The 25451-nt window shown below is 34.4% G+C and overlaps 1 protein-coding gene across 8 annotated transcripts in view; it reads right to left on the reverse strand.

Annotated features, from left to right (window-relative positions):
• PRDM5 (PR/SET domain 5) overlaps window positions 1-25451 on the reverse strand; it is a 224190-nt gene that overhangs the window by 95124 nt on the left and 103615 nt on the right. For 6 of the 8 annotated variants that reach the window (XR_012476834.1, XR_012476835.1, XM_074228334.1 and 3 more), the window contains 3 exons: window positions 21753-21846; window positions 15212-15372; window positions 8258-8351 (listed from right to left, as the gene is read on the reverse strand). Coding sequence is in view for 6 of the 8 variants with exons in the window: in XM_074228334.1 (XP_074084435.1) it covers window positions 8258-8351; window positions 15212-15372; window positions 21753-21846 (349 nt within the window). In the remaining 2 variants the exon portion in view is untranslated. The remainder of the gene's footprint in view (window positions 1-8257; window positions 8352-15211; window positions 15373-21752; window positions 21847-25451) is intronic. The other 2 variants (XM_074228332.1, XM_074228333.1) reach the window with 2 other exon arrangements.

Consider the following 25451-nt stretch of genomic DNA (forward strand, 5'->3'; position numbering starts at 1 on the left):
ATATAGATGCAAAATTCCTAAATAAAATCTTAGCAAAACAATTACAACAAGTCATCACTAGGATAATACATTATGATCAAGTAGGATTTATTCCAGGAATGCAGGGTTGGTTCAATATTAGGAAAACTGTTAGTATACTCAATTATATCAACAAAAAAAACCTATCAGAAATCATATGATCATATCAATAAATGCTGAAAAAGCTTTTGATAAAATACAGCATCCATTCCTATTAAAAACACTAGAGAGTGTAGGAATAAATGGACTGTTCTTTAAAATAATTATCAGTATCTATTTGAAACCATCAACAAGCATTATATTCAATGGAGAGAGACTAGAGACAATCCCAATAAGATCAGGGGTGAAACAAGGGTGCCCATTATTACCACTACTATTCAATATTATATTAGAAATGTTAGCATCACCAATTAGAGAAGAAAAAGAAATTGAATGAATTAGAATTGGGAAGGAAGAGACAAAACTCTCACTCTTTGCAGATGACATGATGGTCTACCTAGGGAATCCCAAGAAATCATCCAAAAAACTAATGGAAACAGTTAGCAATTTTAGCAAAGTTGCAGGTTATAAAATAAACCTTCATAAATCCTCAGTTTTTCTATATATGTCTAGCAAGAAACAGCAGGAAGAGCTAGAAAGATAAATCTCATTCAAAGAAACTTCAGACAAAATAAAATATTTGGGAGTCTATTTGCCAAGACAGACTCAGAATCTTTTTGAAAACAATTATAAAATACTTCTCACACAAATTAAATCAGATTTAAATAACTGGGCAAATATCAACTGCTCATGGATAGGTAGAGCTAATATAATGAAAATGACAATTCTACCAAAACTAAACTATCTGTTTTGTGCCCTACCTATCAAAGTTCCAAAAAATTACTTTAATGAATTAGAAAAAATTGTAAGTAAATTCATATGGAGAAATAAAAAGTCAAGAATTGCCAGGAGCTTAATGAAAAAAAGTGCACAAGAAGGTGGCTTAGCCTTACCTGATCTAAAATTATATTATAAAGCATCAGTCATCAAAACTGTTTGGTATTGGCTAAGAAATAGAGTGATGGACCAGTGGAATAGACTAGGTGTAAAAGTAGGAGATGATTATAGTAATCTGCTGTTTGATAAACCCAAAGAGTCTGGCCATTGGGATAAAAACTCCTTCTTTGATAAAAATTGCTGGGAAAATTGGAAGTTAGTATGGAAGAAACTTACATTAGACCAACACCTCACACCCTTTACCAAGATAAGATTCAAATGGTTACAGGACATAGACATAAAAAACAATACTATAAGCAAATTACAAGATCAAGGACTAGTCTACCTGTCAGATCTATGGAAAGGGGAGTAGTTTATGACTAAGAAAGAGTTGGAGAACATCACTAAAAACTAATTAGATGATTTCAATTACATTAAATTAAAAGGCTTTTGCACAGATAAAACCAATGTAACCAAGATCAAAAGAATTGTAGTAAATTGGGAAACAATCTTTACAACTAATGATTCTGACAAAGGACTCATTTCTAAAATATCTAGAGAACTGAGTCATATTTTTAAAACAAAAAGCCATTCCCCAATTGACAAATGGTCAAAGGATATGCAAAGGCAATTTACAGATGAGGAGATCAAAGCAATCTATAGCCATATGAAAAAATGCTCTAAATCATTAATTATTAGAGAAATGCAAATGAAACCTTCTCTGAGGTACCACCTCACACCTCTCAGATTGGCCAATATGACCAAGAAGGATAATGATCATTGTTGGAAGGGTTGTGGGAAATCTGGGACACTGTTACACTGTTGGTGGAGCTGTGAACTCATTCAACCCTTCTGGAGAGCTATTTCTAACTATGCCCAAAGGGCAACAAAAATGTGCATACCCTTTGACCCAGCAATACCACTACTGTGTCTATACCCTGAAGAGATGATGAAAAGGGGTAAAAACATCACTTGTACAAAAATATTTATAGTATTTATAGAATTGGGAAGGAAGAGGTGGTGCCAAAGAACTGGAAAAAAAATAAATGTCCTTCAATTGGGTAATGGCTTAGCAAACTATAGTATATGTATGTCATGGAACACTACTGTTCTATTAGAAACCAGGAGGGATGGGATTTCAGGGAGGCCTGGAGGGATTTGCATGAACTGATGCTGAGTGAGATGAGCAGAACCAGAAAAACACTGTACACCCTAACAGCAACATGGGAGTGATGTTCAACCTTGAAGGACTTACTCATTCCATCAGTGCAACAATCGGGAACAATTTTGGGCTGTCTGCAAAGAAGAGTGCCATTTGTATCCAGATAAGGAGCTGTGGAGTTTGAACAAAGTGCAAGGACTATTCCCTTTAATTTAAGAAAAAAACAGATATCTTATTGTCTGATCTTGTTACCTGGTAGACTTCTCTTTTTTAAGGATGTGATTTCTCTCTCATCACACCCAATTTGGATCAAGGTACAACATGGAAACAAAGTAAAGACTGACAGAGTGCTTTCTGTGGGGGAGGTGGGGGGAGGGAAGCAAGATTGGGGACACATTTGCAAAACTCAAATAATATCTTTAATAAAAATAAATTTTAAAAAAGAACATGGCATCAATTGAATGATGGCATGATATGCACAATATGTTGATTAAAGTAAGGTGAATGTTATGGCCAGAAATCCTTCACACTGCTTCTTCCAGAACTATGTACAGCCTGTAACCTGCTAATTAAGAAAAGAACTACTAGTGATGGTCTGGATACAGTGGGAGTCCTTGGCCATTTAGATATGGTTTCTCCCATTTAATCAAGGCACCAGAGCATTGCAGCAATACTAGGCAGTGACAGTGTGATATTTTTGGTGAAAATTGATGACATTATGATGAAGCTAGCCTATCAGTAGATAATCTAAATCATCATTATGGAGATTTTTGTAGCAATGAACTTTCTTTTTTTTGTTGTTTTGCTTTTAATTATATGTTTTCTTTTTTTCTTTTATTTTTTTAACTCTCATTTTGTACAAATTTTTTTTTACATTAATAAAATATTCTTGTTTAAGAGTAAACAAAATACCACTACCCCCATGACTATAGACTTGCTTGGGCGAAAAAGTAAAGAGGAGAGAAAAAAATTAAAATTAAAAAAAATAATAGTAATAATTGTAGGTATGGCCAGGTGGCGCAATGGACTAAGCACCAGACCTGGAGCCACAAGCACCCGAGCCCACATCCAGCCCCATAGACCCAACAATCACTCAGCCATGTGATATGCAAGCCATCCCATCCCCACTGTCCTGCAAAAACCAAAAAGAAGGGAAAAAAGACCCAAAATAAAATAAAATAGTAATCATAATCATAGTAAGGGTGGCTGGGTGGCAGACAGAGTATTGGCCCCTGAGCCAGGAGCACGCGGGTCCAAATCTGGCCTCAGACACCCAAAGACCACCCTGCTATGTGGCCCCAGGCAGGCCACCCAGTCCCATTTGCCCTGCACTCTCCCCCAAATGATAATAGTAAAAAATGTGCTTCAGTCTTTGTTCCAACACCAACAACTCTGTCATGGGTGGATCGCATTCTTTATGGTAAGTCCATCACAAAAGTTGCTTCCATATTTTTCCAATGTTGCCATTGCTGATCACAACTCCCTCCTTTCTTACTTCTCCACTACCATGTACTATATGTTCTCTCTCCTTTCACTCTGACTCTGCTGTAGGGTCGCTGAGTGGTGCAGCAGGCAGATCCCTGGTCCTGCGGCCAAGAAGCCCTGAGCCCCCATACCACCCCTTAGGCCCAGAATCCACCTGGCCCTATGGTCCTGGGCAGGCCTTCCAATCCCAGCCCCTTGCAAGAAGTAAAAAAGAAAATGTATTATATCTGACCACTCTCCCCCCATGGTCCATCCTCTCCTCCTTTATTCACATCCCCACCCCTTCCCACTGCTCCCCCCTCCTTCTTACTCCAGATTCCTATACCCCATTGAGTAGATATGCTGTTTCCTCTCCTAGTCACCTCTGATGAGAGCAAAGGTTCCCTCATTCCCCCTTGCCTCTCCCCTTCCATATCATTGCAATAGCTCATTGAAATAAAAAAAAATCTTATTATATGAAATATCTTGGCCTATTCCCCCTCTCCTTTTTCTTTCTCCCATTACATTTCCTTTTTTTTTCTATTGACTCCATTTTTACACCATATTTTATCTTCGAATTCAGCTTTCTCCTGTGCTTCAACCATAAAAGCTTCCTCTACCTGCTCTATTAACTGAGAAGGTTCATATGAGTTTTATCAGTGTCATTTTTCTATGCAGGAATACATGCAGTTCATCATCATTAAGTCCCTCATATTTTCCCCCTCTCCTCCAATCTCCATGCTTCACCTGAGTCCTGTATCTGAAGATCAAACCTTCTGTTCAGCTCTGGCCATTCCAAAAGTAACATTTGAAATTCCCCTGGTTCATTGAAAGTCCATCTTTTTCCCTGGAAGAGGACATTCAGCCTTGCTGGGTAGTTCATTCTTGGCTGCATTCTAAGCTCTTTTGCTTTCTGGTATATTATATTTCAAGCCCTATGAGCTTCCAATGTAGTTGCTGCTAAGTCCTGTGTGATCCTGACTGCAGCTCCATGATATTTGAACTGTGTCCTTCTGGCTGCTTGTAATATTTTCTCTTTGACTGGGGAGTTCTGGAACTTGGCTATAATATTCCTAGGGGCTGGTTTTTTGGGATCTCTTTCTCGGGAGGATCGGTGGATTCTCTCCATTTCTATTTTGCCCTCTGCTTCTAGAATATCAGGGCAATTTTTCCTGTTGCAATTCTTTGAAAATGATGTCAAGGCTCTTTTCCTGATCATAACTTTCAGGTATTCCAATAATTTTTAAATTATCTTTCCTAAGTCTGTTTTCCATATCAGTTGTTTTTTCAATGAGATATTTCACATTTTCTTCTAATTTTTCATTTTTTTGGTTTTGAAGTATTGATTTCTGATTTCTGTTAAATTCATCAGTCTCCCTGAGTCCTATTCTTTGTCTGAAGGATTTGTTCTCCTCAGAGTTTTCTTATCTCTTTTTCCATCTGGCCAATTTTGCTTTTTAAGGCATTCTTCTCGTCAATAACTTTTTTGAACTGTTTTATTCATTTGACCTCAGCTGGTTTTTAACATGCCATTTTCTTCAGTATTTTTTTGGATTTCCTTGACTAAGCTGCTGACTTCATTTTTATGTTTTTCCTGCATCTCTCTCCTTTCTTTTCCCAGTTTGTCTTCCAACTCCCTCATTTGATTTTCAAAGTCTTTTTTGAGCTCTGTCATAGCCTGAGCCCAATTTCTGTTTTTCTTGGAGTCTTTTGATGCAGGAGCTTATGCTTCCTCATCTTCAGACTGAGTATTTTGATCCTTCTTGGGCTCATTTGCAAAATATTTCTCAGTGGTCTTCCTCTTGTTTCTCTGCTTGCTCGCAATGAACTTTCAACAGTAGGTTTAAATTAAGCCTGTCACTTAATTCTCTAAATCTTCTCTATGGTAATATTGGACAAAGCTAATCTGTAACCAATAGTCTATGCTATACAACTCTGCAATCGCACTTCCCTTGGAACACAAAGACTTTATTTCCCAGAAGCTTTCCAGTGGTCATGGGAATAAACCATTGGATCACTAGTCTTAATTAAAGGAATTTTGTTAATTGCAAAATGGAATTTCCAGAGGACACAGTGGAAATGGGAATGAGAAAAGAAATGAAATATGAAGAAGGAAGGGCTGGAGTTGAGTGACATAGGAATAAGTGAGAGAGCAGCAGAATTTCAGGGGAAAGATTTTCTTTTCAAAAGTTAGGGACTGAGAATCACAGAGATTTCTATTAATATGTAAGATGACATTTACTATCAGACTCAGTTCTCTCTCTCTCTCTCCACATGTGTGTGTATGTGTCTGCCTTGATTGTATGTGTGTCTATGTGTTCTGTTTTGTCATATTAATGTTTCATTTGGTAGGGGAAGATAGAATAGCATATTGGGAAATGAAGATGATACCAAAATGGAAGTCAATAATTACAAAAACTCTTCACTGTGACAGAATTACAAAGTATTAGGCTTGGAGGCATCTATGGAAGTTACATTTTTCATTTCCACCCCCTTCCCAATGTATAAATTCCTTCTCACATATCCCTTATAGGTGATCAGCTAGACTCCTCTTGAACACAAATAGGAGTGACAGTAATGAGAATTGTGCAGTCTATAAAGGAAGTCCAATCCATTTTTAGATAATTTCAATTTCCCTTTTTCTCACCTAGTTCTCCCACATTTTTTAGCTTTTTCACAAAAAGGCAGACATTTCATTTACACTGGCTACCAATCAAATACACCTTTCCTTCCAAGTGCCAGTCAATCCCCACAGATCAAGTGTAGTCTTCAGTTCTTTCCCAATTGCATTTCCTAATAAACACTTTGTCTAGAAACTTACTGTTTCTTTGCTATTAAACAAGTTTGCCTGCTTTCACCGAAGCCTGTTGTCTATTTTTTATAGCCAGAGGAAGAGTCCTAGATGTCCCTAGATAACAAAAGTTTTACTGAGCTGTGTTTCTTTTTAGCTCTACATTTACCTCTTCAGTAACTGCCCTTACTTACTGGAACCCATATCATTTAACTTTGACTTGATACTCTAAAAGAAAATGAAAATTAAATTTAAAAAGGGAGTCTTTAAAAAAAATCATAGCACTTAGAATCTTAGGGCCTAGAGTCAAATCCTCTTTTTGTTGCTGGTTATCAATGTGACATCGAGTAATCATATCACCTCACTGGGGCTCAACTTCCCCTAGTGTAAAATTATATGTTTTCATTTGATGTCTTTTCAAGGTCTTTTCAAGATGCAAACAACATGATCCTGTAATGTTTCATTTCATCAGAGATCTGGGTTCCTTCCTCTGGGTATTCTTTCATTACTTAAATGATTGTCCTAAGGATAATTTGACCTCTCTTGACTTTGACTTGATCAATCAGCTTTTTGTTTCTACATTGGAGGCATTGGAAACACTGAAACATTCATGCCAAGTCTTCATAAGACTATCAGAATTCTTTTCCTTTTCTTCTTGGTCACTATTTTCAAAACACTATTTGAATGATTTCTAGCACATAGACAGTAGACATATTAATGTCATTGACATTTCTATTAATGGCAACTCCATGATGTCATTGGTTCTCTTTGAAAATTAGGAACAAATAACAACTCTTCTTGAATCTCAGTCAGGTCTAGTACAGATTCTTGAACTTTTTTTCTGTGACATGGCACCATGACAAATGGTGGTGAAGCTTATAGATTCCTCAGGATAGTGGTTTTAAATGAATAAGATAAAATGCAAAGGATTACAAAGGAATCAGATGATATTCAAAATCATTATCTATTCATATATATGTATATATATATATATATATGAATATGTCTATGTAATTATGTATGTGTGTATCTCATAGACACCAAGTTAAGAAATTCTTGGTCTAGATGAAATAAATCTCATGGAATGTTCTTTACAGGAGTCATAAAGAACCTATCAGCATAGGTAAAAATATTCATTTATTCATTCATTTCTTCAATACTTGAGTATATGGTATACACAGTATATTATGATGAAAACTATGGGGAATAATAAGGAATAATTCTCATGGTCAACGAATTTATAATCCAGTGATGACTGTAAATTAGAAATCCAACTCAGATATCACTTTCTTTCTCACCCTCTCTTTGCTTAGGTCTCCTCTTTTTCACTTCTGTCTCATGCTCTTCTATTAGAGGAATTGTGCATTCCTTTCTCCTTTGGAGGGCTCTCTGAGAACACAGTTTATGCTGCATCTATCTTTCTCAACTCAGTCGCATTGGAGAGCTACCCCATGGTCTTGAATTCAGTCTATGGACACTCCATGTTTGATTGAATCAGCTATGGCATCCATCTTGTACATAAATAACTATAATACAGGGAAAACATATCAACCTACTCTTATCCCAATTTTATCTATAGCAATAACAGATACAGGAAACCATAGGATATATTTTAAAATTTGACATCAAAAGGAAATATTAAAGTACTCTTGGATTGCATTAATGGATTTAAAAGCAGTTATGTCACAAGTTTTGGTAGAAAAAAAGAACAGAATGTTCATTTTTTCAGGGAGTTAAAACTTAAACTTGCATAACCTATAGAAAATAAAAGAAACATATGCCACAATTTGGCCACAAAGTACATCAGCTTTATATCTGTTTTTCATTAACAAGTAGAATACACAGACCTGTATGGCTCCGAATGTGTACTCGCAGTGTCCCATTGCTCGCAAATTTCTGTCCACAATATGGGCATATCTTCTCCTTTTCTCCTGTGTGTGTCTATGTAGAAAGGAGAAAACAGATAATGAGTTTTGAGGATTAAAGATGTTTAGACATATCTCTTTGCAGCCATTTGTTTACTTCCAAAAAAACTTTTCATTCATTCATTCATTCATTCATTCATTCAAAAGTCATTCATTCATCTTAAAATGAAGCATTTCTTTACAGCTAGTTCCAATGCTAAAAAACAAGAAGAACTCAGGATCTCAGGATCATGATGAGAATTGTTATTTATTCAAAATTCTATGGGGGGGGGCAGCTAGGTGGCACAGTGGATGGAACACCAGCCTTGGAGTCAGGAGTACCTGAGTTCAAATCTGGCCTCAGACACTTAATTTACCTAGCTACATGGCCTTGGGCAAGCCACTTAATCCCATTACCTCACAAAACAAACAAACAAACAAACAAACAAACAAACAAATAAATAAATAAATAAAGTTTAAATTCTATTGGTAACAGTCACTTTTTGAAAGTTGTATTATTCTTGGAGTCAAGATTTGAAGTTTCCAGTTTGTAATTGGGACAAGTCCAATGGGAACTGAATTCCGTTTTATTCATCTCTGGTTCTTTGCACCCTTTATAGCTACAACTTATAATGTCTCATGGAGGTAATCAGTGTGTACTGGGTCATTACATGAATTCATTAAAATCAGTAGACAGAGACAGTAGGGCATTGGTTTCTGCTTTGCTGGGTCAGCAGTGGTTCTGAAATAATGCTTCTTGCACTACTAGGGATCCCTGAGAGCTCCACAGGGGGTCAATAAGATCAGAACTATTTTCATGACAATACTACCACATTATTTTCCTATTAAAATACTCCTTCCTTAATACAGATGAAAGTGAAATCCATTTAGTGGCAAATGAAGGCAAAACCAACATGGTTGGCTGCAACATTTTATGAATTTTGCTAGGTCCTGAGTAAAAGAGTTTAAGTAGCTTCAGTTTGAAGCATACAGATTGAGGTTAAAGGCAAGAGGTTTAACTAACATCATTGATAATTCTTAAACTATAGGCTTTCCAAAAATCCTTTTGGTCTTGTATAGGTTGGTGTTTTACCTTTTTTTAAACTATGTCCAGGATTTTGAAGGTAACCATGTTATACTTTCTTCACTTCTAAGTTTAAAAAAAACCCATTATTTCTAAGAACCATAGTGTGATTGACTGGAAAGTCATTAGCAAGTATCAATGGTATAACAGATAAAACACTTGACTTGGAGCTAAGGAAGACCTCTGTTAAAATACTGCCTTGGACTTTTACCAGCCTTGTGTTCCTCAATTTTCTAATATATAAAATGAAAGACATGGACTTGATAGCTTGAGAGAAGTGATTATTAGAAACCAGTCATGGGAGAAAAGTCAGGCTTTTTCCATTATTTCTGTGTTCAGAGTCCAACCTTTGAAGAACATTACTGACCTCTGCCACCTAGACCTTCTTATCTAGGTGAACTACCCACTGTATTCCATTCAAGCAATTTGGGGGGAGGTGGATCCTTTGTCTAGATTGTCTAAGGTGGAGGGGTGGTATGAGTATAGAGATAGTCTCTTTGTCCAAGAGTAATATTATATCACTTTCCTAGTCCTTTACTGTAGTGAGAACACTTCTCTTTTTAATGTCTACCTTTCATTAATTATTAATCAATCAGAATTAATTAAGAACACCCACTTTTCCAAGTGAATATATATATATGCATATATATATATATATATATATATATATATATATATATATAGTTAGCCCATCCCCACAGGTATCTTTGACATTGGAAACTGTCACTGATCTCTTTATTAATAAAATCTTTAATGATTCAGAAATCATGTAAATATTACAATGTTAAACCCATAATGTTACATATCACATCTTCTGTTTGGGTCTCAGTTTCCTCATCTGTAAAATGAGATGATTGAATGAGAAAGTCTCTGTGGTCCCTTCTTGTTCTAGAAAACTGTTACAAGTCTATTATTTGGCTTCAGTTGGGGAATGGCTTAACAAACTGTGGTATATGTATGTCATGGAACACTATTGTTCTTTTAGAAACCAGGAGGGATGGGAATTCAGGGAAGCCTGGAGGGATTTGCATGAACTGATGTTGAGTGAGATGAGCAGAACCAGAAAAACATTGTACACCCTAACAGCAACATGGGGATAATGATCAACCCTGATGGACTTGCTCATCCCTTCAGTGCAACAACCTGAGCTATCTGCAATAGAGAATACCATCTGTATCCAGAGAAAGAAGTATGAACTTTGAACAAAGACCAAAGACTATTACTGTCAAATTGGGGGGGGAAGCATTATATTATTATGTAATTTTACTATCTCATACTTTATTTTTCTTCCTTAAGGATATGATTTCTCTGTCATCACATTCAACTGAGATCAATCTATAGCATGGAACCAATGTAAACACCAACAGAATGCCTTCTGTGGGGGGTGGGGGGGTGAAGCAAGAATGAGGGGGAAATGATAAAACTCAAAATAAATAAAATCTTTCTTTAAAAAAAGCAAGTCTATTATTTGGGGGCGGGGAGATGTCAAGGCCTGTAATTTCATTAGTGTTAGAAATTCCCAATGTGCAAATCCTCTCCACTAATGAAAATTTTAAAAAATAATAATCATCAGTAACTTAAATTCTTAGAGAGTTGCATGGGAGAGCTGAGAGGCTAAAGGACTATAGTCACTTCTACCTTTTTTAGGTTGTGACAGCCATTCAGAGTTAATGTGAGTCAGAGGTGGGATTTAAATTAGAGCTTATCTCCTCTACCACATTGCTTCTTTCTTTACTGGCACATAGACATTAGAGGGAAATTGAGATGAGGTGAACAAATAACTTTATGAGAGAGAGAGAGAGAGAGAGAGAAAATACAAATGTAGTATGAAGACCATGAAAAATATAGCTGTAAACAGAAAGAAAAGCCAATTCAATTTAGTTCATGGAAACTCTTCAGGAGAAACTGAAACCAGTTTATCAACAGTAGCTATTTGTGGTTAAAAAAATTAATTCATAAAGGATTATCCTTTCCTCACATTGTGACCTTCCTAACAAATAAAATCAGAATTTCATAGAGATACAATATACATATTATTTACATATGCATATATGCATATATAGATATATGTGAATGTATCACATATAAATATACTATATTAAATATGTAATGCAAATATATTAAATGTTTATGTATTGCATTGTAAAGCATGTAATGCATATGTAATAAATATACATATATAGAACATAGAAAAAATGATATTTGTACTTTGATACAGGGAAGTGATGCCATGACAAGCAAATGAATTGGATTTGAATGACGGGGACTATGCTAAGTCATCTCCTCTGGAGAATCTAAATCCAGTGGCCAGATATGAACCAGAACAACTGAAGGTGGTCTAATATGATGTAATCAGAGTTAAGTGACTTTCCCAGGGTCACATAGCTAGTAAGCTTCTGAGGCCAGATGTAAACTCAGGTCCTTCTGACTCCAGAACTGGGACTCTATCCACTGTACCACCTAGATGCCTAATATTAGGATATGAATCACTATAAACTAGAAAATTAAAATTAAACTAAATTTGAAAGGTGTATTTTCTTAATGATGTAATAATAATAGGGAATTCTGTAATTAAGAGTAGAATTGTCAACCAAAGAGCTTTCTGGGCTTTCATGGAAATAGAGGGCACATATTCAGAAAAACAACAGAAATAACAACTTCAAGTCACCAAGGTCCTCTGATCAGATGTTGAATAATTGCAATACATAATTGCAATTACATACATATTTATTCCATTCAATGCTCAGCTCTATATTATATACATTTCTAGAAATTCCAGCCTGGAGGTTCCCTACTTAGAGCACATTGTCCAGTTCGCTCCTTTTGGAATCTAAATACCCATGTTGATGACATTTTTGAAAAAGACAATAACTAGGGCAGCTAGGTGGTGCAGTGGATAGAGCACTGCCCCTGGAGTCAGGAGTACCTGAGTTCAAATCTGACCTCAGACACTTAATAATTATGTAGCTGTGTGGCCTTGGGCAAGCCACTTAACCCCATTTGCCTTGCAAAAAAAACCCTATAAAAAAAGACAATAACTGTAAAAATATGAACATTTTATCAACTTCACCATTACTATTACTTCTAATTCTCAGAAGATATCAGAAAAATAGTATGGATAATAAGTCCCTTCTTGTGTCTCTGTCTCTCTTTTTTTACTCTCTCTCTGCCTCTGTTTCTCTGTTTCTGACTACTGTCTGTGCCCTATCTCCCTCTCTCTCCATCTCTCTCTGCCTCTCTTTTCTTATCTCTTACTGTCTGTCTGTCTGTCTGTCTGTCTGTCTGTCTGTCTACCTGTCTATATCTCTCTCTGTCTCTATCTAGCTCTGTCTCTTTTCTTTATCTCTCTTCTCTCTCTTCCTCTCAAGCTGTCTTTCTCTCTGTCTCTGTCTCTGTCTCTAACTGTGCTTCTCTTTCTCCCTCTCTGTCTCTCTGTCTCTGTCTGCCTGTCTGTCTGTCTCTCTCTCTATGCCTCTGCCTAATCTTTTTTTGAACTAAGATTTCAATAAAAAAGGTTTTTAATCCATATTACTCACACTCTTGTGCATGCATGCATACATGCACTCATTTAAAATAACTTAGCTAAAATTATGTTTAAAAAGTTTATGTATTTATGCAAAAAATCACTTAATTGACATGTTTACTAATATAATTGCTACCAAAAATGTTTAAATCCATATCATATCGATATGTGTATATATATATATATATATATGGACTTAAAATATTATTTACTAAAATTATCTCAGTAAAAAAAATTCCATCTAATCTCCATTGGATGTGTTCTAAATGTCAGTATGAATAAAGAATGCCCAACTGTGTTATTTGAGAAAATAAGATTTTTTTGAAGGGATTCTGTAACCTTCATAGAAAACTTTTGAAAGTAAGTCCAAAGAGGCAATGCATTTCCCCAGCTCATGATTTCTTGCCAATATTTCTAATGAGGTGAATCCTTTGCTACTGGAGACAGGTTAAATATGCAATGGGTCTCCATTGTCCATCCAACCATAATACTCATCAGGAAATGGTCCAAAGGAAAATTCAGAAATATGTCTTTCCTGCCTAACATTAGGAAAAAAACAATGTCCTAGCTGAAGAGACTGTTTTCAGGGATGATATGCTTGTGTATGTTGCTTCTTCATATTCCTGGAACCTTAGCAGACTCCCCATCAATATTTGCTGCTGGAGAATCAGAGGTAACTGAAGATATATAATCCTGTAGTAGTTTCCACAACAAATTTTTGCTTCTTTCTCAGAAAATTTTTCCTTTCTTTTAAAGTACAATGGAAATCCAGCTCATTTTAACATCAGAGAAACTGAATCAAATTCTGTTTCTACGGTTTATTACCCTTGTGTTTCTGAGCAAGTTATTTCAATTTTAGGACCCTGTCTTCCTTATTTTTAAAATGAAAAGACCAAGCTATATGCTAAGGTCCCTCAAGATTTAAATCCATCTCCCTCTGAAAATTTCATTTTAAATGAGAAAGAATCTCATTTTAAAAGAGAAATAATTTTGGTGGAACCAAGTAGCCATGCCTAAAGTTTGATTCTGAGTTGAGTACTCCTAAGTCATTTAGCCCTAGTGAGCCCAGGAACCTCCCTAATATTATAATACATTATAAAGAAGGTGGCAGTCTACATGCCTGGCTATAACATCCATATCAGAGATTTCTGATACCAATAGAACTCCATGCATTCCCCTTTCCACTGATAAAAAAGAGGGAAATAAAAATTAATTCATTTTCGTAACAATATTTTTAAATTACAAAATTAACCTAACAATAATATATTTAATTTAAACATATTTTATATTTATAGCTAAAGTGCAGATCATATAAATTATTTTGGTAAAATATTTAAATTATATATAGATAGATAGATATACATTTAAAATTTCAGAGAAAACAAACTTTTCCCTCAGTAAATAAAACTAGCAGTTTACTGATAGCTCATGTGGCATAGTAGATGGAGTAATCATCTTTGAAATAGAAATCCTGTTTTAATTCTGAAATTTTTATCCTGCCTCAGAAGATTACTAGCTGATTGATACTAAGGAGGTCACTGAACATTCTACCTCAGTTATCTTATCTATAAGATAGAATTGGTCACAGCATCTTTTTCAAGGGATTATTATGAGGATCAAATGACTTAATAAAATATTAAGATTTGGAGCAGTTAGGTAGCACAGTAGATAGAGCACTGACCCTGGAGTCATTGACCTCAAACACTTAATACTTAATTTAACTTAATATTTACTTAACATTGGGCAAGTCATTTAACCCCATTGCCTTGCAAAAATTTTAAAAATAATAATTAATATATAATAATTTTAAACATTTTTGTAAAAATTAAAATTATAGAATCTTTAACAGTTTAAAACTACACAAAGACTCTTAGAACATCCTGTACATATCAGTTACTGTTACTAAGAATGATATAAAAGAACAAATATATCTCCAAGTATGTACAATTGTACCTAAAGTTTCACAAGGGTCCACCTGAATTAGAAAATTTGGCAAATAATACAGCCAAGAGGTAGGTGTCACTATCATTTTAATTTTACAGATGAAGAAACAGAAGCAGTCAGAGATTAAATGACTTGCCTAGGGTCATACAACTACTTGCTGAGGCTTGATTTGAACCCATAATTCCACCTAAATTAATTCTAATAAGAGAACAAACAAGCCAATGAATGGCAACTGGGGAAGCCTCAAACTTAAGCCATTAGACAAACTGGGAATGTTTTAAAGATTCAAGTACTGAGGGAAAGAAAATACATAAAGAATTCAGATTTAGGGTGGACTTATACTTACTTTTTTGTGACTTTTAAGCACAGAAGGTGTTACAAACGCCTTGTCACACAGATCACATTTGTATTTTTTGTGTCCATCATGGACCACCTGGATATGAACATTTAAGGTATCTTTTCTTTTAAAGGTAGCATCACACTGATCACACTTGAAAGTTCGTTCACCTTGGAAACAAAAAAGTCAAATGTGAAGAGACCAAGGAAGGCTGGGATCCTTTTCTCCTGTCAACAAAGTATAGCCCTTCCCCCAATAACCTTCACACAGGTATAAATGCTGCCTAACTATCAGAGATAGCCACTTCTAACTAAGCACTAAAGCTGAACATTATTTCAGGTTTTTTGCCCTTGACTCCAGTCTGAGGGGGAAAGGACTCTCTTATATTCCCATTGAATTTATTTCTCTTTACCTAGACAGTTCCAGAGACAAAGATAAAAATCTTATCTTCACAGAAGAGCTGGAGATAAAGATCAATAGTGTCCCATTTATGTAGGGGGAAACAGAACAAGATTACCTTCCTAGGCCAAAAAAGACTTTGATATCAATCATTCCTTTCTAAAATTCTTCATTTTTTTTTCAAAAGCTTCAAAGCACTCAAATTACCCAAGTAAATTTGGTTCCAATTCAGAAACTAATCTATGGTCTATGATTGCTTTGATATTTTTCTAACTATGGTATGGTTCTTACTCAATCATGAGTTATCTAGGTCAAATTAGAATCCAGTTTAGTTCAATGACTGTCAAATGTCAAAATCAATCAGTAGTAGTTTTGAGTTTATTGTGAATTTACTATTATAATTATTAAAAAAGTAAACTGACTATATTTAATATATAACTGAGAGTCATTGTAAGCTGCCCCTTGACATATGACTAATAAGCATTTTTATAAACTGTCCTTTTCCCAATATTAATGATTTTTAAAATTTTGCCTATCTTAATAAACTATGGAAATTAATAGAAGCAAGACCAGAACTGTCCCCATAAGGAAATTTGATGAATGTTATCTTCTTTCCCTTTCCAACTACCCCAGAGATTAAAACAACACTTTAATTTACATAATTATTGCATAAATGAATTGAATGCAAATATTTTATATTATAATTATAAAGTAATCTTTCAGCTGACTGATTTATTTTGTCTGAACAGAAATCTAAGCATATGACTGTATAGAATACTTTTTTATTTCAAATGTGTGAGTATATGAGTGTTTGTGTGTGTGTGTGTACAATATGGTATATTATAAAACCAGACAAAGAACAATTAATAATATGACCTAGTTTCCAGTATATTTTTTCAATAGAAGATAAGTCTTCCAAATGACTTAGGTTTTCTTTCTTTCTGTTTTTCTATTGCATTTGTCATATCTTCCACCCTGTTTTCCAATGGCATTTGTTGTTCAGTCATTTCAATTATGACCAAATATATCTGGACCCATATGGGGTTTTCTTAGAAAAAATATTGGTTTGCCACTTCCTTCTCTAGTCATTTTACAGATGAAGAAACTGAGGCAACCAAGGTTAAGTGACTTGCTAAGGTTTACACAACTACCAAGTTGAACTTAGGTCTTCCTGACTCCAGGTTCAGCACTCTATCCACTGCCCCATTTTAGTTGTCCAATGGTATGTCATAGAAAAATCCTAATAAAGATAAGGGAGGTGCTGGAGGCTATTTTCAGAGAGCAGATGAAAGGCCTATGTCTTCTCTTTGACAAGTCCAGCTGGGTGTCAAAGTAACTGGTTTAGAAAAATGAAGAAGTAGTGAAAGCAAGAATATACAACCAAGATTGTGAATTCTAAAACCGATAGAAAATATTGAAGAATAAAGTAGAGCAAACCTGGGAAGAATGTACAATGTTTAGAAAATAGGAGCAATTATAGCTTCCTGAGGTCAAGAAGCCCATTTTATTTACCTTTTATGCCTTATTTCCTCATACAAAAATACTTTTACAACAAGTCATTTAAGAAACCTCTGCTGAATTTGCAAGTCTTAGTGAAATATTTGACATCCTTAGATATTTGGAGAAAGAATTCTGTAAAAGTTGGTTTTTATACCATTCTATCTATTCTCATAGTCCAAATGCCATAGTCATCTTTAAAATTATTTGAAATAAACTTAATGTATATTAAATAAGAAGACATATTTAGGATTCAAAAAATGAACACAAGAAGCTTAGAAAATTGGTCAGATCTAGAAAGATGAAATATAATAGACATAAATGTGGACTATCCTGAGGTTCAAGTAGTCAATTGCACAAGGGTGAAATGGTGGAATAGCATTTGAACATAATTCTTTGTAAAAAAAATACATGGAAATGATAATAGATAATAAGTTCAAAGGCATACAAATTCAAACTGGGTTCAAATTCCAACTCTGATGCTTTCCATCCACGTGATCTTTGATAATTAATTTACTTTCCTAATTTGGCAAAAAAAAATAGCTTGGATTAAGTGGCCCCCAAGATCTCTTCTCTCTAGATCTATGATACTATGACTGGCAGCCAAACAGCTTAAGATAATTTTAGGCTTTATTAAAATTGTATCCAGCACTATCAACAAGTGAGTATAAGTGTTCTCTGGCCTGCACAGTGCACACATGGAGCATGTGTCCACACATCATTCAGTTGGAGAATATCCAGAAGAAGGCATCAAGAATCTCAAGACTGTGCTGTAAAAGGATCAACTGAATCAAGTGGGGATTAGCTTGAAGAAGAAAAGATAGGAATGATGTTAAGTGCCTCCAATTATCTGAAGGGCTCTATGTGGAACAAGTATTAGATTTTATCTGCAGTGTAGAACTAAGAACAAGAAAAAGAAAAGAAAAATATGCTGATTCCCCTCCCCCTCTCCCACTTTATTAGAAGAGCTCTAAAGGAGAATGGACTGGTACAGAATATAATAGCTTCTTCTCACTTGGTGCAATTTGATGATGGGAGGGAGGAAGGGGTGAATGTACATTTTAGGTAAAGACTGGAGATTGTCGATGCAGTGCTACCACATGTATAGATTGAACTAAATGCCCCTAAGGATCTTCCTAATTTTGATGTAATGTCTTTTTTTAATGAAGAAAATAGTTATCTTGAGTTTGGAAGGAAATAAAGATTGTGATAATTACAGGCATAATAATGAATTCTTTATATTCAAAAGTCATATAATGGCTGGATTTTTTATTTTTATTGATTTTCCTTAACAATTAAGGTAAAATTGATGCTATTTTAATATTTTTCTTAAAATTATTAATCACACCTGGTAACTACTTTGGAGGAAGGTGGCATACATACAGTTACATTAGTGTAGGAAATATCTAGTATAGAAAGTCCCTTCACTGGCACAGAATAATAACTTCTCAGTAACATTTAGTCTTAGTTTTTTCAGGGGTACTAATCAAACATTTGTCCTTGGTCACAGTAAAATGATGTGCTTTCAGTTACAAAGCATGTACAAGCCAGAGATAGCACTCAATTCCATATTGGACCATTTTCATTCCACTACAATGTTTTTTAAATTTTCCTTTAATGATTTTAAAAGATTCATAAAGACAAATGCATCATTTTTAACTAACTAAACATCTGGGTAGCCCTTTGAAAAAACATTTTATTAATATGATTTTAGTACATATAATTTCATTCAAATCATACTATATGTCCTTATAGAGGTACAGATATAGGCTTAAGCATCTAATTCCTCTTGTCACTTTTAATCTCATACTTCTCTGGTGTCTGAAAGCTATTAAATAAAAATGCTAAGTATCGGGTTTTTCCCATTAATTCTTTATTGTTGCTATGAGAAATCAAGTTACATTGTACAAGGAGAAAATTTCTAAAATGTTGGACCAAGATTTAGTCAAATGAATTCTAATGTTGCTAGAAGAACTGATTTTTGAAAAATCCCAATTCTAGAACCAATTAATCATGTACAAATTTGCTTTAAAAATATCAAAATGCTATTGAGGGTGAAATTACTGCTATGATACAAAACAACAATCTCATTTTTTTTAATTTCTCTCATAGAAAATTAGGAGTTGGTTGCATGATACAAAATGATATCTTCATAATTAAGAAAGTTGGTTGTAAGCTAGGTACCAAAAGAATCTAAGAGATGTAGCACCCTTTTTCTCAATGGAAACAGGTTAAGCATAATCAATCATTATCATTATCACAATTATGTAGCATATATGTTATATAAGTTATAATATCTTGATTCTTTTGTTATCAAACTTTGATATTTATACTGAAAAGAACTTCTCCAAGACGCACTTTTCTTTTAAACACATTATCCAAATTCATAAGTCATTTTGTCTTAAAAAAAAACTTTCAAGATCACAACTCCTGTAGAGTAAGATGTTAATGAGTCTAGAAATACACAACTAACTTCATATGATATGTAACATGCTAAGATGAAAGAAAGAAAATGCGCAAGCATCCATTCCATAATTTCCCAAGGATAAATGGACTTTAGAAAAGCTTAGATTTTCTTTTTTTCATATCATCTCAATGCTGATATCTTAGAAATAAAGACCTCTTTTACAAAACCCAATAAAATAATTTTTTCCTTAAATCTTGAGTTCATAAAATGGATCTTGTAAAAATTTTTAGCTACTATAAAACTTCATAAAGAAGCAGAACAAAAGTAAAAGAAAACTCAGAATTTAAATCTGTTGAAATGGTTCTCTGACAGATTTTTATGGAATTCCACTTTTTCCAGTGAGCAGAAATTTAAACTGCTCTTCCATTTTAAAAGTTTCTGTGGGGCAGCTAGGTGGCGCAATGGATAAAGCACCAGCCTTGGAGTCAGGAGTGCCTGGGTTCAAATCAGGTCTCAGACACTTAATAATTACCTAGCTGTGTGGCCTTGGGCAAGCCACTTAACCCCATTGCCTTGAAAAATACAAAAACAAAGTTTCTGAAGTCCTGAAAAGAAGACCCAAATATTTCATGAAGTAGGAGGGGATGTCTTGACTGAAAAAGGGAATAGCATCCAAGAGTGAACATCAGAATCCCTTTATAAAAGATATCTAAAATTATCTAAAATAAACAAGGTATCTAAAATGACCTTGAGAGACTAGAGTGAAGAGACAAATATAAGATGAAATCTAACAAGGATCAATGTAAAGCCTTACAACTGGGCTTAAACAATGAATTATACAAGTGAAAGAGAAGACCAGAAATTATTTCTAAAGAAAACAAAAGATTTAAGGATTTGAGTGGATTAGAAATCATGACATAAGTCAAATGGCAATTAATAATAATTATAATGAAGATGATGATATGACTGCCAGCTACATTAATAAAAGCTTTCTATTTGGAGTGAAAAACTTGATGATCAGATGATATATTCTACCATTATCACACATAGCATATGATGTTTGGATCCAGGGAACTATAGTTTAGGAAGGATGCTAAAAGACAAAAATAATTCCAGGAAAGGAAACACGTATGGTGAGAAGATTTGCTATAGAAAGATCAGATGAAGGAACTGATGACATCTGGCCTAGAGAGCTGTCTCTGAGAGGTTGCCACATGGGAGAAGGAATAGGATTATAATATTTGTCCTCAGAGGGTAGAATTAGGAACAATGAAAGGAAGAGTCAGAGTGAAAGATTCCTGTTCAATTGAAGGAAATACTGTCAATTAGAGACAGTTGAAAAGGAATAATGATGTGTGAGAGTTAATGAACTCCTTATTAGTGGAAGTCTTCAAGCAATGGTGAGACATCAATTGCCTTTTATATTCTCAAGATTCCATGCTCCTAAGACTCTAGGGTTTCTAAAGTGTTTTTTGGTAAGAATTGAATGCATGCCCATTCAAAATAAACCAGAGAGAGTGTAGTCTAGTGGGAAAATCAGTGGTCTGAGAAGAAGTCTTGGACTCTTGGCTCAGTTTTGTCATCAGTTCATGTTGTAAAGTTAGATACCATAATTTCTCTAGACTTTTGTTTCATCCAGGTAAAATTATAAGGGTAAGGATGTAAGAGCGCAAAATATTTAAGGCCTATGGCACTACCAAACATTTATGATCATTAAAGATAAGTAGTTGCTTCCAGTTTTTCCGATTCTGGGAAATAACTATGCATGAGATCCATTTTGTAAATTCCAAGAACCCTAAGCTCAAGAACCAATTCTAGTAGAAAAATAAAAAGGGATGTTGAAATAAAACTTGAGAAGAAATCAAGCCAATTTAGGAATCAAAAGGTAGAAACCAAGTTCTCAGATTTTACCCATAATTTCCTTAGATGTTTGGAATTAGATTACTTTAGAAACTATGTGCTCCAACTCTCTCATTTTATAGAGAATATAAACCGAGGCTAAGGTCTTACGAATATGAAAAGAAAACCAGGATTTGAGTGGAGGTCTCAACCTTCCATTCGATATTCCTTCTTTTATAAAGATAGAACATTCTTAGAATTTAACCCAGTCAACAATTCTTTATGCATAGAATGGTTTTCATTTGCTATCACCAGTCTTACTTGAATAAGTCAATATGAACTCAAGGAGCCTGGCAACCCTTTCTCTGCCCTTTTACCCTCTAACCAAATGCCTGAATTGGCACTTACTGTTATGAATTAGCAGGTGTCTCTGCAAAGAGAAGGGGGTCCGGAACAAAGCTTTGCATTCCTCACACTGGAAGGGCCTTTCCTCAGAGTGGGTCTGCAGATGAAAGAGGGTGTCAGGTGGGAGGAGCAGGAACATCAATCAGTCATTTCTGAAATGGGAACTTCTTGGGTTTTGTGGTGGAAGAATGGAAGGGAGGGAAGATTGTAAATGTTATATAGCAGTCACAGTGTCTCTATTCCGATAATAGCTAGTCATTCCCAGTACACAAAGTGTTTACCAGTCTTTCTGGTAAAGAAGTCAGACAAATCTTATCAAAAATGTCTATGAACATACCATATTCCGATCTTCAGTCCTTGGAGTAGGCTGTTCCCCCATTCTTAGAATGTACTCCCTTCCCACCTCTACCTATTGGTATCCCAATTGGTATTCCTTCAAGGCTCAGTTGGTCTGTGTTCTCCTATATAAGACCATTTCTGTTATCTTCCTTGCTCTTCCTGCCCATTATTAATGCATTTCTCACCAGTGATAAACTTATAGATACATTGCATTTATTTATTCCTTGATTGAAATGTAAATTCTGTATTCATCAACAACTTATTTAAAAGTTTTCAGTCTGTTCAAGTGTTTATTTACATTAATGAAATTTGTGAAAAGTTAAAAAATTTACCCTAAACTAGTGATACAAAAATAAGAAAGTAAAACACTTTATTATTGAAAACTAAAATAATTATTAATATTCTCAAGAAATCATCTTGCCCTGAAATGAAGTTAGATGAAGATTATGCCTACAAAACTTTCATATTATCTTGATTTAAAAAATCTTGATCCTGTTTAAAAAATAAGAGGAAATAAGTAAATTGTTTAGGGTAAAAAAGAAAATTGGCTTCATAATTTAGAGATTATCAACCAATCAAATATTTTTCCAGTGTTTACTCTCTGCTATGTGCTAGGGAAACAGAGGCAAAAACATGGTGACTTTCCTCAAAAAAATTATAATCTACTGGGGATAGGAGGTGGGGCATAATAAGGCATATTTAAAGAATATACAAGATAATATTAGAATGAGGGACCTCAAAAGATATCCATTAATCCAAGACATGGAGGTAAGAAATGGAGTGTCTTGTTTGAGAACAGAAAGCAGGCCATTAGGACTGGCCCATATAATACAGTAAGAATGAGTCAGGTGTGATAAGTTTTAAATATGAAAATACAAAGTTTAAATATCATCCTAGAAGCAATGAGTGACCAGATTTTAATGAGTGACATGATTAGTTAAGGAAAGCCATTTTGACTAATTTTAATTCTTATCATATAGTGAGAAAAGTAGGTCTTTATTCTTTTCTGTAGTTTCATTATAAAGGAAAGAGATTTCATGGGTCAGGAATGAACAAAATGGGAAAAGACGGAGCTCAGTCTTTAAAGTAGCATGAAAGGAACTGGCTCATATTTTAATCATGAAGTCTTTCTAATTTGATATATGGCCCAAATCAAGTGATAAATTCATGACTAAGTGATTTAGTATTATTTTTGCAAAATTCACCAAAACAGTCTAAACTAGTTGGATCAGTACTATGTACCTACTAACATTCCCAGTAAAGAAATCAATAATGAATTGACTAATCCAATCAATAAGCATTTAAGTGATAGTCACCACACTAAGTCACCACACACTCCAGAGACACAAAAAAAGATAAAACCTTGGCCCACTCTTTAGGAGCTCACGTAATAGGAGAGATGACATGCAAATAAATGTGTACAAAGAAGTTCTATGCAGGACAAATTGAAGATAATCCCAGGACAAAGACTAGACCCAGAGACATGGAATGGTCCTTCTCACCCTATAGGGAAATATAAGGGTGTGATAGGGAAAGGTGAAGCCCTTCTCTAAAGGTAGCACAGTGACCAGAATAGATCAGAAAAGTTTGACTTCAAACTCCTTTAAGACACTTTAAAATCCTGGGCAAGCCTTTTAACCTCTGTCTGCCTCATTTTCCTCTTCTGTAAAATGGAAATAATTGTAGCACCCATCTCACAAGGTTGACATATAGAAAGTGTTGTAAAACTTTAAAATGCTGTATGAAAACTGGCTATAATGATCATGATTGTTAGAACTTCCATGCTTCTTCTTCCTAGAGAATGTTGAACTTTTTCTAAGATGAGAATTACAAATGCTTTCTTGATTTTCCAAGTGATATGATCTCTTCCCTATAAGACAGTCTATTTCAATTTCTATGGAAAATTTTGATGATATCAGCATGATGAAGAACATGTTAATGTAGTTACATGAAAAAGTTTTAGTGTCCATCCAAAAGAAATTAAGCCACCTTCTACAACACTATTTCTAAACTAGAAACATTTTACCTCCTTCCTAACCCTTTGATCTCCCCTCCCAAAAAAAATTACTTCTAAATTTTGTTTTTACCAAATCTAGAGTTGTAAGAAACCTAGATATCAGGGTAGTTACGTGGCACAGTGGATAGAGCACTGACCCTGGAGTCAGAAGGGAACTGAAATCAAATTTGACCTCAGACACTTAATACTTACTTAAATGTGTTACCTTGGGCAAGCCACTTAATCCCCTTGTCTTGAAAAAAATGGAAAAGAAAAGAATAGAACCCAGATGTCATTTAATCCAACATCTTCATTTTCAAGAAAAGAAACTTCATCACAAAGAAAGTGACTTATGACATAGTCACACAGCTGATAAATAGAAAAGTTCACATTCAAACCCAGGTTCCCTGATTTCAAGTCCATGGTCTTTCCACTCTATCACACTGCCTCCCTTGTATAGAATTTATAGTGACATATGTGCACAAGTCGTTTCTTCCCAATAGTTTGTAACTTCTTAATGATAAAGATAATTTTGGTTTTGTCCAGAAAATTAGTATGAATGACATAATAGATCTTTAAAGGACTAAATGAAAAGTAAATAAAAGTCAATAATCACAATATAATGACCAAACTTGACTATGAAAACTCATTCAGAAAATGCACTTGATTCAAAGAAATAGGATACTATTTTTATGAGACATGCATATTCTGTCAGATTCAATTGAGGTGCTCATGATTTTTGGTTGAAATATTTTATTCTAAATCAAAAATCCCCAATTAAATACCAAATTAGAAATTCAAAAAATTAAAGGAGAAATTAATAAAAGCAAAAGCAAAAAACTATTGAATTAATAAATAAAACCAAAAGTTGATATTATGAAAAAAACAATAAAATTGATAAACCTCTGGTCAATTTGATTAAAAAAAAGAAAGAAGAAAACCAAATTGCTAATATCATAAATGAAAAAGGTAAACTCACCACCAATGAGGAGGAAATTAAAGTAATAATTTGAAATTATTTTGCCCAACTCTATGCCAATAAATTTGATAATCTAATTGAAATGGATAAATATTTACAAAAATATAAGTTGCCCAGGTTAAATGAAGAAGAGATTAAATACCTAAACAACCCTATCTCAGAAAAAGAAATTCAACAAGCCATCATTGAACTCCCTAAAAAAATAATCTCCAGGGCCTGATGGATTCACAAGTGAATTCTACCAAACATTTAAGGAACAATTGGTTCCAATTCTATATAAACTCTTTGGAAAAATAGGGAAAGATGGAACTCTGCCTAATGCTTTCTATGAAACCAATATGGTGCTGTTACCTAAACCAGGAAGAGTTAAAACAGAGAAAGAAAATTA

This window comes from Macrotis lagotis, chromosome 3 (assembly GCF_037893015.1).
Source record: "Macrotis lagotis isolate mMagLag1 chromosome 3, bilby.v1.9.chrom.fasta, whole genome shotgun sequence".
Classification (NCBI taxonomy): domain Eukaryota; kingdom Metazoa; phylum Chordata; class Mammalia; order Peramelemorphia; family Peramelidae; genus Macrotis; species Macrotis lagotis.